General features: G+C 43.4%; 1 protein-coding gene across 3 annotated transcripts in view; it reads right to left on the reverse strand.

Moving 5' to 3' along the window:
• The window catches only part of Wdr41 (WD repeat domain 41), a 40,587-nt gene that overhangs the window by 943 nt on the left and 26,008 nt on the right, over positions 1 to 13,636 (reverse strand). For all 3 annotated transcript variants that reach the window (XM_050153872.1, XM_050153871.1, XM_050153873.1), the window contains 5 exons: positions 12,211 to 12,321; positions 7,373 to 7,557; positions 5,392 to 5,513; positions 4,580 to 4,668; positions 3,429 to 3,562 (listed from right to left, as the gene is read on the reverse strand). In XM_050153872.1, the coding sequence (XP_050009829.1) occupies positions 3,429 to 3,562; positions 4,580 to 4,668; positions 5,392 to 5,513; positions 7,373 to 7,557; positions 12,211 to 12,321 (641 nt within the window). The remainder of the gene's footprint in view (positions 1 to 3,428; positions 3,563 to 4,579; positions 4,669 to 5,391; positions 5,514 to 7,372; positions 7,558 to 12,210; positions 12,322 to 13,636) is intronic.

Consider the following 13,636-nt stretch of genomic DNA (forward strand, 5'->3'; position numbering starts at 1 on the left):
AGTAACAGCGATTTCTCAAGGTATCTTCTGGGTTTACCAAAATTAATTATTCACATATGGGCTTTAGTTTGATTCTGTCAGGTCTGGGTCCCCTCACACTTGCATTATTTACTAGTATGGCTACTAATGAAATTGCCTGAGATAAACACTGACTTCAGCGATCTCTGTAAAGCAGAGGTGATGTGTCAGCACACAGCATTTACTGAGAGACTTCAGTTTAAAAGCCAGGGCCAGCTGCAAGAACTGGGGTACTAATGCTTGAAAGCCGGGACAGTTGTAACAACTGGGTGCCAATGCTTGAAAGCCAGAGCAGCTGTAACAACTGGGTACCAATGCTTGAAAGCCAGGCCAGCTGTAACAACTGGGTACCAGTGCTTGAAAGCCAGAGCCAGCTGCAAGAACTGGGTACCAGTGCTTGAAAGCCAGAGCCAGCTGTAACAACTGGGTACCAATGCTTGAAAGCCAGAGCCAGCTATAACAACTGGGTACCAGTGCTTGAAAGCCAGAGCCAGCTGCAAGAACTGGGTACCAGTGCTTGAAAGCCAGAGCCAGCTGTAACAACTGGGTACCAATGCTTGAAAGCCGGGCCAGCTGTAACAACTGGGATACTGATGAGAGATTCTAATCAGTTCTGCCCTGTAGCATGCATGTCACCGAAACTCAGAAGAGTGGAGATGCAGCAGTAACTGGGGAAAGGATGTGCTAGAGAAGGAAGAGCATGGAGGCCAGTGCAGATCCAATAAAGCAGGATGCTGTGGATGGAGAGACGTGGGGCTAGAGAGACAACTAGGACTAAACTAGGGCAAGGCCCTTTAGGACCCAGTGTAAGAAGGGATGAGCCGAACAAAAGTCAGGGACAAGAGAGTAGGGTCAAAGGTCGGGACTTACTGATGACTACCGAGCAGAAGGGAGAAATATAGGAGCAAACTTTCTCAGGAGCCGGGGTCCTCAGGGCATGCGCAGAGGGTGAGAGCACAAAAGCCCTGAGGATATTCAGGAGGCAGCACCTGCTAGCAACAGGGTCTGAACTTGCCAATGAAGTCAGAAGAGCTTTTTAAAAATGCAGGATGGGGGGTAGCTTGGTGACAGGTACTTGCCATGCGTGTAGAGTATGGAAAGCCTTGGGGGCAGCAAGGAGGTGAAAGTGCGAATGCTTTCAAGGACTTCCTAACCCTCTCACTTACCTAATGACAAACGCACCATTTCTAAGGTCTCCTCTATCCTTAAAACTTTTAAGTGTGTGTGTGTGGCAGGAGGAGCTGAAGAGTGGCTCAGCTGTTAAGTGCACTGACTGCTCTTCCAGAAGGCGTGGGTTCGATTCCCAGAACCTACATGATACCTCACAACCAGCTGTAATTCAGTCCCTGGGGATCCCAACACCCTCTTCTTGCCTTCTTGGGCACTGCAGGCAAACACCCATAAAACATTCTTAGTATGTTCAATGAGTCCCCAATATTTTAAAAATAAAGCCCAAACTCCTTGGCCTTACTTCTTTCGGCTTTTCTTTGATTGGTGTTGGTGGAAACCCAATTATTCCACCCAACCAATCTGCCACAGCCAACACACTGTCTCTGCCTGTGGTCTACCACATGGATGCTCACCATCTGTAACCTGCACCACAGCCACCCGAGCCAAAACGAAGCCAAAACAAAGCCCTGAGCTACTTCTTAAAGGACAGCGAAGATGAGCAAGGTACAGCACCCAACAAGAGAGGTGGCACAGGGCCTTGGCTGTGTACCTTTTAGTCCAACCTAGCCTCTGAGGTGTTGCGGGAGAATTATCTGTATTCTGTCAAGCATGTATTTTAATAAAACACTGATTGGCCAGGCAGGAAGTATAGGCGGGTCAACCAGACAGGAAGTAGAGGCAGGGCAATGAGAACAGGAGAATTCTGGGAAGGAGGAAGCGCATTCCCCAGTCCAGCCCAGACCACCGAAGAGGAAACACGTGACCTGCCCGGCTGAGAAAGGTACTGAGCCCTGTGGCTAGCACAGATAAGAATACTGGGTTAATATAAGCTACAAGAGCTAATAAGAAGACTGATCTAATGGGTCAATCAGTTTTATCACTTACGGAGATCTCTGTGTGATTTTCTTGGGGCTTGCCAGCTGTGGGGTTGGGGTACTAGCCGGGATAAAAATCCCAACGAGCAGGCCCCTCATGCTACACTGAGGCTCATCTCAAATCCTCTGTCTCTAGAAAATTCTATAGAATACACCAAGAAGTGTTCCTTTTAACTCCCTAGCTGCTTTTTACCAGGGTCAGCCGAAGTAATCTTGATTAGCAGCTCACTGGGTCTTTTTCCTTCCTCTCTACTGAAGTATCAGATCCATGAGGACAAAGGTTGCATTTTAAACCTCTTTTTAAACTTCAGGAAATGGTCAATGGTCTCTGTGGCTGCTGCTTCTAAGTAAGTATAGATGCCTACCCAAATTAAAAGTAATTTGTTCCTCACTGGCCAATTCAGGAAATGCATCCCTTAGGGTCCCCTCACTGCTATTCTTACACCAATGGAGCTTACTGTCAATTATCAATGTGTCTGCAGTTCCACGAGGGAGACTCCTCCGCATAGTTCCTGAACCTCATAATGCAAAGTGATGCAGTCACAGGGTCGATCACTACGGTTAATCAACGGCAGCTGGAAACAGTGCTCCAATCCTAAACTTGGTTATGATCCCTGGAATTAGATTCTGTTCAGGCTCTTATCCTACACACACAGCCACAACGTTCTGCACGTCACCAACATTGCCCAAGATTGATCAGCTAGCTTCACCTCCTATACAGTGGAGGCTAAGCTCCTTTTGTTTTTTTAAATTTATTTATTTATTTATTGAAGATTTCTGTCTCTTCCCCGCCACTGCCTCCCATTTCCCTCCCCCTCCCTCATCTGCCCAAAGATCAATCAGGGTCCCTGCCCTGTGGGAAGTCCAAGGACCACCCACCTCCATCCAGGTCTAGTAAGGTGAGCATCCAAACTGCCTAGACTCCCACAAAGCCAGTACGTGTAGTAGGATCAAAAACCCATTGCCATTGTTCTTGAGTTCTCAGTAGTTCTCATTGTCCGCTATGTTCAGCGAGTCCAGTTTTATCCCAGGCTTTTTCAGACCCAGGCCAGCTGGCCTTGGTGAGTTCCCAATAGAACATCCCCATTCCATTCTCTCAGTGTGTGGGTGCACCCCTCGAGGTCCTGAGTTCCTTAAACAACAAGTAAGCTCCTTCTTAAACCAATACATTGTTTACTTCCTCAAATCCTATCTCTAAGAAGGACGACCCTAACCACTTGTACTATCACTATCTTATTCTGATTCTTATCTTGCCAAAGCCTACAGCTGAGAATGTGTGAGTCTTAATTACAGCAACTGCATGAGAAAAGAACCGTGCTGCAAAAGCAGGAGCTGCCTGGACTGCACGCCTACTAAAAGTGGTACCTCCACAGAGGATGAGTGGCCGATCAAGTCTCCGATGAGCTCCAGGGAACACGTAGTGCCGTTTTCTTGCTGCTTTTTAACAGGCTGGCTGGCTTGTTTGTTCACTCTTCCAAAGCCCCACATATTAAAAAACCCTACAAAAATACAATCATTTCAGTCATTTCAAAAGCTCCTGTGCTTTTTCCTTACTGAAAGGCAGAAAATTTCAATACAATCGTGTCTCATACTTGCGTGTGTCAAGGGCTAAGCTGAGAGCACTAGGCACTAGCCAGGACCTGTGGATATATTATGTTGTAGTTTTCTTACCTTGCCTAGCTCCACATCTTTTCTACAGCCCCTACTCATCCCCCAAAAAACCAGACAGACATTGGAATGTAAGAGAAGTGAGCAGCCTTGAAGGTTTTATGTAATCCTCGAAAATCAGGGAGAAGACGTATCAACAAAACAGAGGGAAATATTTCTCTCTCTCTCTCTCTCTCTCTCTCTCTCTCTCTCTCTCTCTCTATCTGTGTGTGTGTGTCTGTGTCTCTGTCTCTCTGTCTCTGTGTGTGTGTGAGAGAGAGAGAGAGAGAATCCCAGAACTTCAAGTAAACTGAAAAAGACAAATTAAGAACATCAGTATTTGACATATTAAGAATTAACAGTTAAATTCATTCAAATATCCAGACTCATTTTTCAAATCAAACCCCTAAAAGAGCTCGGGAGATTATGACATTAACAAGGAACGGCAAGTTTTTTTTTTTTTTTCTGTAGATCACATTCAGTGTTAATAATGCTTTTCTATCAATCGTACAAATTTTGTGTCAGTCAGAAATATAGACAATATTATAGGTGTGTAATTACTTCAGTAGGCTACCTGGTCATTTGAATTATGTAAAATTTAGTTTTCTCTCAAAATAATAAAATTGCAATTGACTTCAATTGAAATAAAGAGATAATTTTACACTGAAGTGAAATTCAGATGCCAACTCCTAATTCCAAGCTGCCAGTGTCTGAGGCCTACACGGGGCACATTCTATGCGGCTGCTGCGGCTCCTCATCATCACCTCTCATTTCCCTGCTGGATGAGATGAGAACGGAAGGAAGAAGGGGAGGAGAAAGAAAGGAGGGGAGGAGCAGGAAGAGCATGCTCTGGGGGGGAGGGCACGCACCTGTTGGGACAGGTTCAGCTGCCGGCTGCTGTTTCTCTCGGACCTCCCAAATGCGTACACTGCCATCTTCTGAGCATGAGATTAACTGCCTGTCAGAACAAAAAGCCAGATAGAAAAAGCCAGAAAGAGTACTTGGAAGGCCGAGTGCTAGCTGCTGAAATCGCTGGAGCCCTCAACTGACTACAGTCAGCTGTGGACAAGACCATTGCAATTGTGACGTTGGCTCAAGTGACGTCTAATATCATCTCCATTTTTTTTAAAAGACTATTCAGAAAAATGACGCGAACTACACAATAACCTAAGCAGTCTCAATATCCTAAGCAGTCTCCTCCTTCCCGCCTCTTTTTACATCTCTTCCCAGGGTTCCTCTCATCAGAAGGATGCTGCGTGGAAAATGCTACTCTGACTTCATCAGTGGAATCTTAACTGCCAAATCAACCCTCATTTATAGCCTCAGACAGCAAGGGCTACATCCGATTTTAGCCATAAACATACAACACCATTAAAAAATTAGTTTATGGAATATATAAAAATAGTACATTATAAGTGATCCAGGTTTTTTAACCTTATTAACAATTTAAAATTTTCTTTTAAGAAACAACAGTCTAATTCATTTAACCTTGCTCTTGTAAATTTCTGTCTGTCATGTATTGCTGCAGACTCTTCAGTTACAGTCAGTCATGGAACATTCTCTATTTCCAAAAGAAAACCAAGGTCAAGCCGTGGAGCTAGGTTATGTGGCCACTGCAGACATCACGCTAGGGGCCTCGGAGCCGTGACTGTCTCGTCTTCGCAGAGAGATGGGAATGTACCTGTTGGGAAGTCTGTCGATGTGGAGGATGGTGGAGTCATGCGCAGTTTTCTGGCAGGCAATCACACGCTTCAGTTGTAGGTTATACACATACAGCCCCCTTCCAACGGCAACAAATATGTTCTGGGGGGGGGGAGTGGAGAAACTTCAGAAATTGGCATAAAACTAGTCTTTACTATAGTAGATTTCCTGCCCCTCTGTGACACTGGGAAGCCACTGTTACCTTCCTGGTCTTCAGACAGAAATGACAGTCCTGCCCTCTGCCGCCCCCAATGTCAAAGTCACCAAGGAAGGCTTAGCACACCTAGCAAGCAGAGGAAGGCTCTGCACAGGGCAGCTCAGCTCTGCCTTGGTGCTCTCTGGAGATCTGAGCTACAGGCGTGGGGGCTGCTACCAGGGCCCTGCAGCAGAAGGTACCGAGGTGCATGTAGCCTGGGCTTCCGGAGAACACGGTACCCTTGGGGATTTGCTCAGTTGCTTTTGTCTGGAAATGGAGTCAAAAGGACTCGCACTGCACATCTTAAGCCTATAAACAACCCAAGAAGTAGATGCGGCAGTGGTACTAGCTGAAGGTCATCTGAAGGATTAAAGGAAAAGTTCTAAACCTAGCATCAGAAATGCCTTTCTGCTAAGACACTTGAGTCTTCAGAAAGCGTTTTTGCTAACGTTCCCGTCACCTCTACCTTACAGCATCTGCTGAGGATGAGGGGAAAGCATGGATGTTACTCTCCAGACTGGCAAGTTAAAAATGTACGAGACTGAAAGGCTGGTAAATGGCTCAGAGGGAAGGCGCCTGCCACCAAGCCTGATATCCTGAGTTCCATCCCTGGGATCCAGGTGTGACGGAAGGAGAGAACCAACTCCTGCAAATTATCTTGACAGTCACACGGGAGCCGCAGCACAACTGCATACACGTACACGCATACTCATGTAAACATACAAAGAAATATATATTTTTTAAGTTTTTAAGAATTAAATAATGTGAAAAGTGATGGAGGAAAAAACTTGGCACTGACCTCCAGCCTCCATACTCATACTCCTGGCATTGGCTATAGCACCGCATGCAAACACCCACGCAGCAACACGCGTGCACACGCACACACTCACACACATACACACAAAAGTGGCACACAAAATAGTACAAAGAAAAAGTACTATTTCTGTTTTTTCAACAAAAATAATAAAATGCTAACAAGTATAGAAATTAGGATAAAAAAGCACAAAATGAAATAAGAAAGGTTTCCTTCGCTCCCTTTCTCAAAGGCTATGAACACTGAAATAAGTAACTCCCCTTCAACACATTTCCTGAGGCACTGAGCTTAGAGAGAAGACCTTTGGATCAGAGGCAAGAGTCAGCAGTGCCAGCGCTGGCTTTACAGCGCGAGCTTCACAAACTCTACTGCCTGGCCAGAGACAGACAGCAGCTGTTCTCGCCCAGGGATCCTGACCAGGACACCGGCCACCTACAAGGGAAACGTTTCTCACAGGTTTAACTTTTCCCTCTCTAGGACATACATCAGACCTGCAAACAAATCAAATAGGAACCTCAAACACGACGGGACAGCTTAATGCAGATCAAATTAGGTATGTAAACTCGTGTTCCAATAACTTCTCTGCCTGCAAGATTAGGAACAAGGACTAAAATCTCTTCTTAACACAAGTGGTCCATTCTTTATGAAACTATAGGCCATTTTAGAACCTGAAACCATTGGTAGTAACCTTTTCATTACTTTGAGTGAGTGTGTGTGTGTGTGTGTGTGTGTGTGTGTGTGCGCGCGCGCGCTCAAGTGCATTCATGTCTTGGTGTTTTCCATCCTGTGGATCCTGTTGTCTGAAACCAGGTTGCTGGGCTTGGTGGCAAGTGCCTTTGCCCACTGAACTGCCTTTGAGCCTCCCCGCTGCCCACAATCATGTCTAACATATTAGGATTTAAATATCAGGTGCTGGTTTTATTTGTAACAATTATAATTTATACTTTTTACCTCTTCATCACATGTGAAATGATTAATAGAGATGTCATTTTGCTTTTGGCAGAGTTTTATTTCTTGCTGGGCATCTGGCTGTGGAGACGGGTTCCAGAAGCTACGCTCACAGGCCTGCACGGTCCAGTCCAGGGCATCCCAGATGATCAGCTCTCCAACATGGGAACCGGTGACGAAACTTGTATCTAGAAAAGTTCCCCAGCGCACCATTACTCATCAGGTTCTCTAGGCTAAGAATAAAAGTGAACGGGCTTCCTAACTGTACCTAGACAAACTAAAGAGGAAGGTGAATACGACAGTAAGAAGTCAAAGGTATAGTTCACTGACTGAAGATAAATATTACAGTTTGTGCCAATAAAAATGCCACCTATAATGCTTGGTCAACTTTCACAGGTATTAAAATAAAAGAATCTTCCCTTAAATGATATGCCAAAAAAAACTGTCAATCAAATAAGTAGTTCTAGAACTACAGAGTGGCTAAAGAACACTAAGAGAAGCAGGGCAGGGGAAGACATACAAGGAAATATCTGCTTGGCAAAAAATAAATAAATAAAAATTAAAAAACAAAACCAATACACATATGATTTAAAAATGGGGAGAATTAGCAACTCAAAACAGTTCATTACACTCAATACATATGGCAACCCTAGGAAGTACTAAGAATAAAAGAAAACAGATGGAAAATAAACATGTGATAACATCTCTAACTACTTTAATAATCAAAGAAATTTTAAGTGATCTATTTACTAAGAGGAGTCAAGCTGTAAAATGACAAACACACTGACCCACCAGTTCCGCCTGAAGGAATTGATCCTGAGGGAAAGGCAAATAATATATGTTCAAAGCTGCAAGACAGAATCCTAAGAATCTGAGGTCAACCTAAATATCCAACTGTGGACTAAAGTAAAAATGACAACCATAAAATAAAATATTAGCTACTGAGAATTAGCTGTAAAAGTACATTTATACTGACTGGAACTATGTTCACACCATACTCTTATAAAACAGTAAACCATGTACATACAAATGCATACATCTACATGTAATCGGGAAATACACAGAAATATGCGAACTAGTGTTTAATACTGAATGAGGGCACAATTTTCATTTTAATTCCATTCTTAATTTAATTCCATGTTTCTTGTTATTATCATATTTTTATTCTGAATATAACTTGTAAAACAATAAGCTTTAAAACCCTCAAATAGAGTTAAATTAAGGACCTAGACAATTTGTACACCAGACAGTTGATAGATACTGTGCAGCTGCTAGACTAAAGATTCTCTCTCAAGTGTAATTTATTACTGCCTTACATATTTAGGGTAAGTCAGAACAGAACACTGCCCTGAGCACAGGGCTTAAGCAACAGTTCCGGCTCTGCCTGCTACTAGCCAGGTAGTCTCAAGGAAATCATTAACCTTTCTCTGCCTTGGATTCCTCATGTGTTAACTGAGGATTATTATAGAAAACAAATTAAATTGTAAATACCTAGCCATTTCTAAAAAAAATAACGTTATCTTGAGTATGGGTATTACTCTACATTAGCAGTATTTAAATGTGCAGTGATTTACAACTTAGGAACACACAGGTGGGTAATTATAACTTTATTATTCCATCTGTCAAATAAACCTGCAGGACAGAAATCCGCCACAGCCAGATGAACAATCTCTTAGAAATAAAAGTCACCAGCCATCCCAGATATTATTTTTATCTTGGTCTCGGAGTCATAATAGGTAGCTTAGCAATGTCTGCAGCTACTCAATCACTACAGGATTCGTTGTGGGAGGAAATAAGTTTAGCTACGATCTCTGGAGGAAAACAACTTTCCAGCTTTAACGCTGCGGCAGTTTGGAGTACGTTAGCAGTACCAATCTTTCCACGGCCTCCTCTGATTTCACTCAACTCCAAAAAAAAATCAAAGTTAAGGATGAAAAAGACACTCCTTGACCCCAGGCCTGGGTCTGTAATCGACACAGAGTTAAAACTTTGAGACCACGCAGTTGCCCCTCTGTGGTTCTTTTACACAACAGGAACACAGTATCAATGATCTCGTGGATCTTTTCACTAAAAGCAAAGGACTGGCATTCACTTTAGCATAGAATTCTCCCTGTGTGATTATGTATAGTTCCAGACAGTTCACTCAGAAGGTTTCACACCAGACACCCTCACTGATGCTAACAGTGGATGTCTTTCATCCTGTAGTATCAAAATCCACTTAGGAAACTCTCTCCCAGCCCCCCTCTATCCATTCCTCACAAGCGCAAATGCTTTGTGAGCGCCATACACACTAGCAGCATGGACAAGCAAAGGAATGAAATGAATACATAGAGCCCTTTGCCAGAAGAGAGTAGGAACATCGGCTTATATTTAGGAAACCCCAGGCTTACAGACCCCTTCAGTAAGTTTTGGCACACATCAAACATAGTTTCGGGAGTTCAAGTAGATCATTCCAAGACTGCCCTGGGATGACCTCACCAAAAAACACACTTCTTTTTTAGAAAGTGTGTGTATGCGTGTGCATGAGTGTGTGCATGTGCATGAGTGTGTGTTACATGTTTCTATGTTGTATGTGTGTTTGCAGATATGTGGGCCTCTGTACATGCATGTGGAGGTGAGAGGAGCATGTGGACACCCAGAATAGCTCTCCACCTTACTCCCTTGAGACCGGGTCTCTCACTGAGCCTGGTACTCACTGACATTAGCTAGAATGGTAGCCAACAAGTCCCAATGATTCTCCTTTCTGCACCTTCACCCTTGTCCTTGATGCAGTTATAGGCACACCCAGCTTTTTCTAAGAGTTCTGGAGATCTGTCCTCATGCAAGCCCTCTGACCCGCTCAGCTTTCTTTCCAAGCTTTAAAAAATACCAAATGGTCATCCCTGAAAACATATACACAAGTAACATTATACAGGCATTAGAACATTAGCAGGTCAGTTATGCACACGCGCACACACACACGTGCACGCACACATAACAACACTTAATAAGAAAACGAGGTCATGAATTTAAAAGAGAAGAAGGATATATGGGAAGGTTTGGAGGGAGGAATGGGAATGGGGAAATAGTATAATTACATATTCTTTATTTATTTTTGGTTTTTCAAGACAAGGTTTCTCTGTGTACTAGAATTTACTCTGTAGACCAGACTGGCCTCAAACTCAGAAAGCTGCCTGCCTCTGCCTCTCTAGTGCTGGATTAAAGGTATGTGCTACCATTGCCTGTCAAGAAATAGTTTTCTTTCTTTCTTTCCTTTCTTTCTGAATGTACCTCTGTTGTGATGCATGAACCGAGTAACTGGCCACTGGCATTAAGTGAGTGAGTGGGAAAGAAGCAGGGCCGAGTGAAGCGGGGAACCACAGAGCAAATCATACAAGATCGCCAGAATCTGCAGCACTTCCGCGTACAAGATCCAGCCAATAGCAAACCTTTCAAACATCACCAGACTACCTAAACATGTGTCATTCCTAAAAAATGCTTTTGCTGTATTTATTATTTGTAGTTCAGTTTTGCAGTTTATAAAGCAAAATTACTATGGATTGTCTGTAACTCTCATTAATAATTTTTCTTTAGCTTTCCATTATCCATAAGATCCCGACAAAGACTATGTGATAATCCATGTAGCAGCAGAACTTTAGAGGTAGAAGCAGAAAGATTGTAAGTTCAAGATCAGCATGGGTAGAGAAGTGGGGGTGAGGGACTCCTCAAATTTTAAATTTGTATAAGCCTCGGGTTGACGTATAGCTAGCTCACTTGATTAAAATGCATTGGGTTCTCACCTTAGCAAAACGTAAAATAAAATAAAAATTACAGGAAGTTATAATCCTAGCTGTATATTGCACAGCAAAGGCTGGACCATGATGCTAACTAAGAATTACTTGGTAATAACGTGTTATCTTCCTTTAAGTAACCATGTTGTTTCAATGATGCCAGGACTTCACCACTAAAACAAGACAGATAACTAGACCTAACCAACATAACGGACAAGAACCAGTCCTTCTTTTTGTAGAATTTCCAGTACCTTGTCATGGTTCAGTGTTTCCAAGGAGACTCAAAGAGTTGCCCAGATAAGAACTTGCCTTTGGAGCTACCATTCATGGCTAGAGAAAACAACCTCCGACCACTGTTACTTCCAGTACCACAGACCATCTGGTCCTTGGGATGACATGCAAGTGGTTCCTATAGGATGTTGGCTACAGAGAAGAGGACCAAAGAGCACTAAAGACACAAAGCAGATCTGCGTTTGGTGTTCTCCATACTTCACCCCATCTCATGTTCCTACAACTTATTCCTCCGAAAGAGCCAGTCACACCCCAGGTCTCCAGGGGCTCGGGGGCTGTAGCTCCTCCCGCTGTGGCGTGCTCCCAGCAGTCCTACACAGCCTGCTCGCAGTCTCCACCAGAACTCTCCATGTGACCGATACACAGATCTCCCAGTTCAGTTCTGATGATGTCAGCCGTCACTTATCTGCCAGAACTAACTGCCAAGAGCCAGAGTTCGTGATCCTCTCCTGCCACCTCAAGTCATGCTCACTGGTAGTGACAGAGCCAGAGCCACTCGTGCAGAATGCTAGAATGTTCTATGTTCAGATTCACAGCCTGTGATGAGCATCCACAGCCACTAGCAGTACCTGAGGATAGTCACACCCAACTCTATCTGCCTGTGCTTAAGTCTTAGACCACACTGAGACCTGAGCCAGGCTCTACTGTCTCAAAGCTCAGAGTAAGAGGTAACAACAATCTCCACTAATCTATATTTAAGTGGTAATTCTGAAATATTGGAACAAAACAAGATGAAAACTCTGAAATCGTACATAAGAGAAACGTATACAAAGAGCTTACCATTGATGTTAACCAGTGACAGAATACTATCCTGGTGATCAAGGAGCCGTTTAACTTCAACGATATCCCATTCCAGCAAGCCTTCTGTAGGTGCTACTAACCTAAAAATTACTAAAGAATGGTTATTTTACTAAATGTTCAAAGAACATAAAATACCTTTTTACTCAAAAAGCATTAAATGCAATGTATACATCATGCTGGAAAAAAAAAAAAACAACTCCAAAAGAACCTATTTATACCAGCTTACACCACTTCTTTAAAAAAAAAAAAAAAAATTGAGCTGCTTAAATGATCTCCTTAAACCCTCAACCAGGGTGTCCTTCCAGGGTTCCTTTGCCTTGCTTCCTTTAACTTCCTCCACTTTCCACAAGGCCTCATCACACATCAGGAGTATCTCTCCATTCCCACCCAGGCCAGTGACTGGCCCTGCCCCTGGATCATTTCCACTATCAGTGCTCTCCACATGTATGTCTAGGCCAGCACGCACTGCTACAAAACAAGCTATAGATTCCTGGCCTTCAACTTAGCAAAGGCTTTAGCAGCTGCCAAAAAATAAAAATAGCAGTTAAGTAAGAGAAAAGGACTTTTCAATTTGGGGGCATATACTATTAAATTATAAACCCTCCGCAAATATAGCTTCTAATTTCTTGATTATAGATGTTGAATATGTTCCTTGGTTTATTATCTGACTTTAAAAATTAGTTTTATTTATCTAGGTAGTGGTGACACACATCTTTAATCCCAGCACTTGGGAGGCAGAGGCAGGCAGATCTCTGAGCTAGAGGCCAGCTTCCTTATTTAAACTACAAATTCTAACGTTAGTTAACACATAAAACCTAAAATCAAGGCCGGGCGATGGCGCACGCCTTTAATCCCAGCGCTCGGAGGCAGAGGCAGGCGGATCTCTGTGAGTTTGAGACCAGCCTGGTCTACAAGAGCTAGTTCCAGGACAGGCTTCAAAGCCACAGAGAAATCCTGTCTTGAAAAACCAAAAAAAANAAAAAAACCTAAAATCAAATCAAGTGGTTCTATCAATCAATCAACATTTATAAAACATCTATGATATTCGAGGAGTTCTAGCTTCCAACTGTGAAGGCCCAGTTACTGCAGACAGGAGACCTGTGGAGACATGGCCATCGGTATTCTATGTTCCCATAGGCCACTGGAGCCAGAGCTGTGCATGCGCAGAGACGGGCATGCCTGAGAGAAAAGGTGGACAGGTCCCACAGCCTTCCCAGGTGGTGGTAATCAACTATCCAAGTCTCTCTTTTCCTCAAAGTCCTCGCGGGAAAACAGAACATGGCACATTTCTTCCCGTAATTCTGACAATATTTTGCCAACTGTCAAAGAATTAGCAAGATTATTAAATTCTAATAGCCTTTCATATTTGAATTGTGGCTGTGAGAAATTCTCTCTGCTAACACCA

Source organism: Alexandromys fortis, unplaced genomic scaffold (genome assembly GCF_014885135.2).
Source record: "Alexandromys fortis isolate MF-2015 unplaced genomic scaffold, M_Fortis_MF-2015_v1.1 scaffold_79, whole genome shotgun sequence".
Taxonomy (NCBI): Eukaryota; Metazoa; Chordata; class Mammalia; order Rodentia; family Cricetidae; genus Alexandromys; species Alexandromys fortis.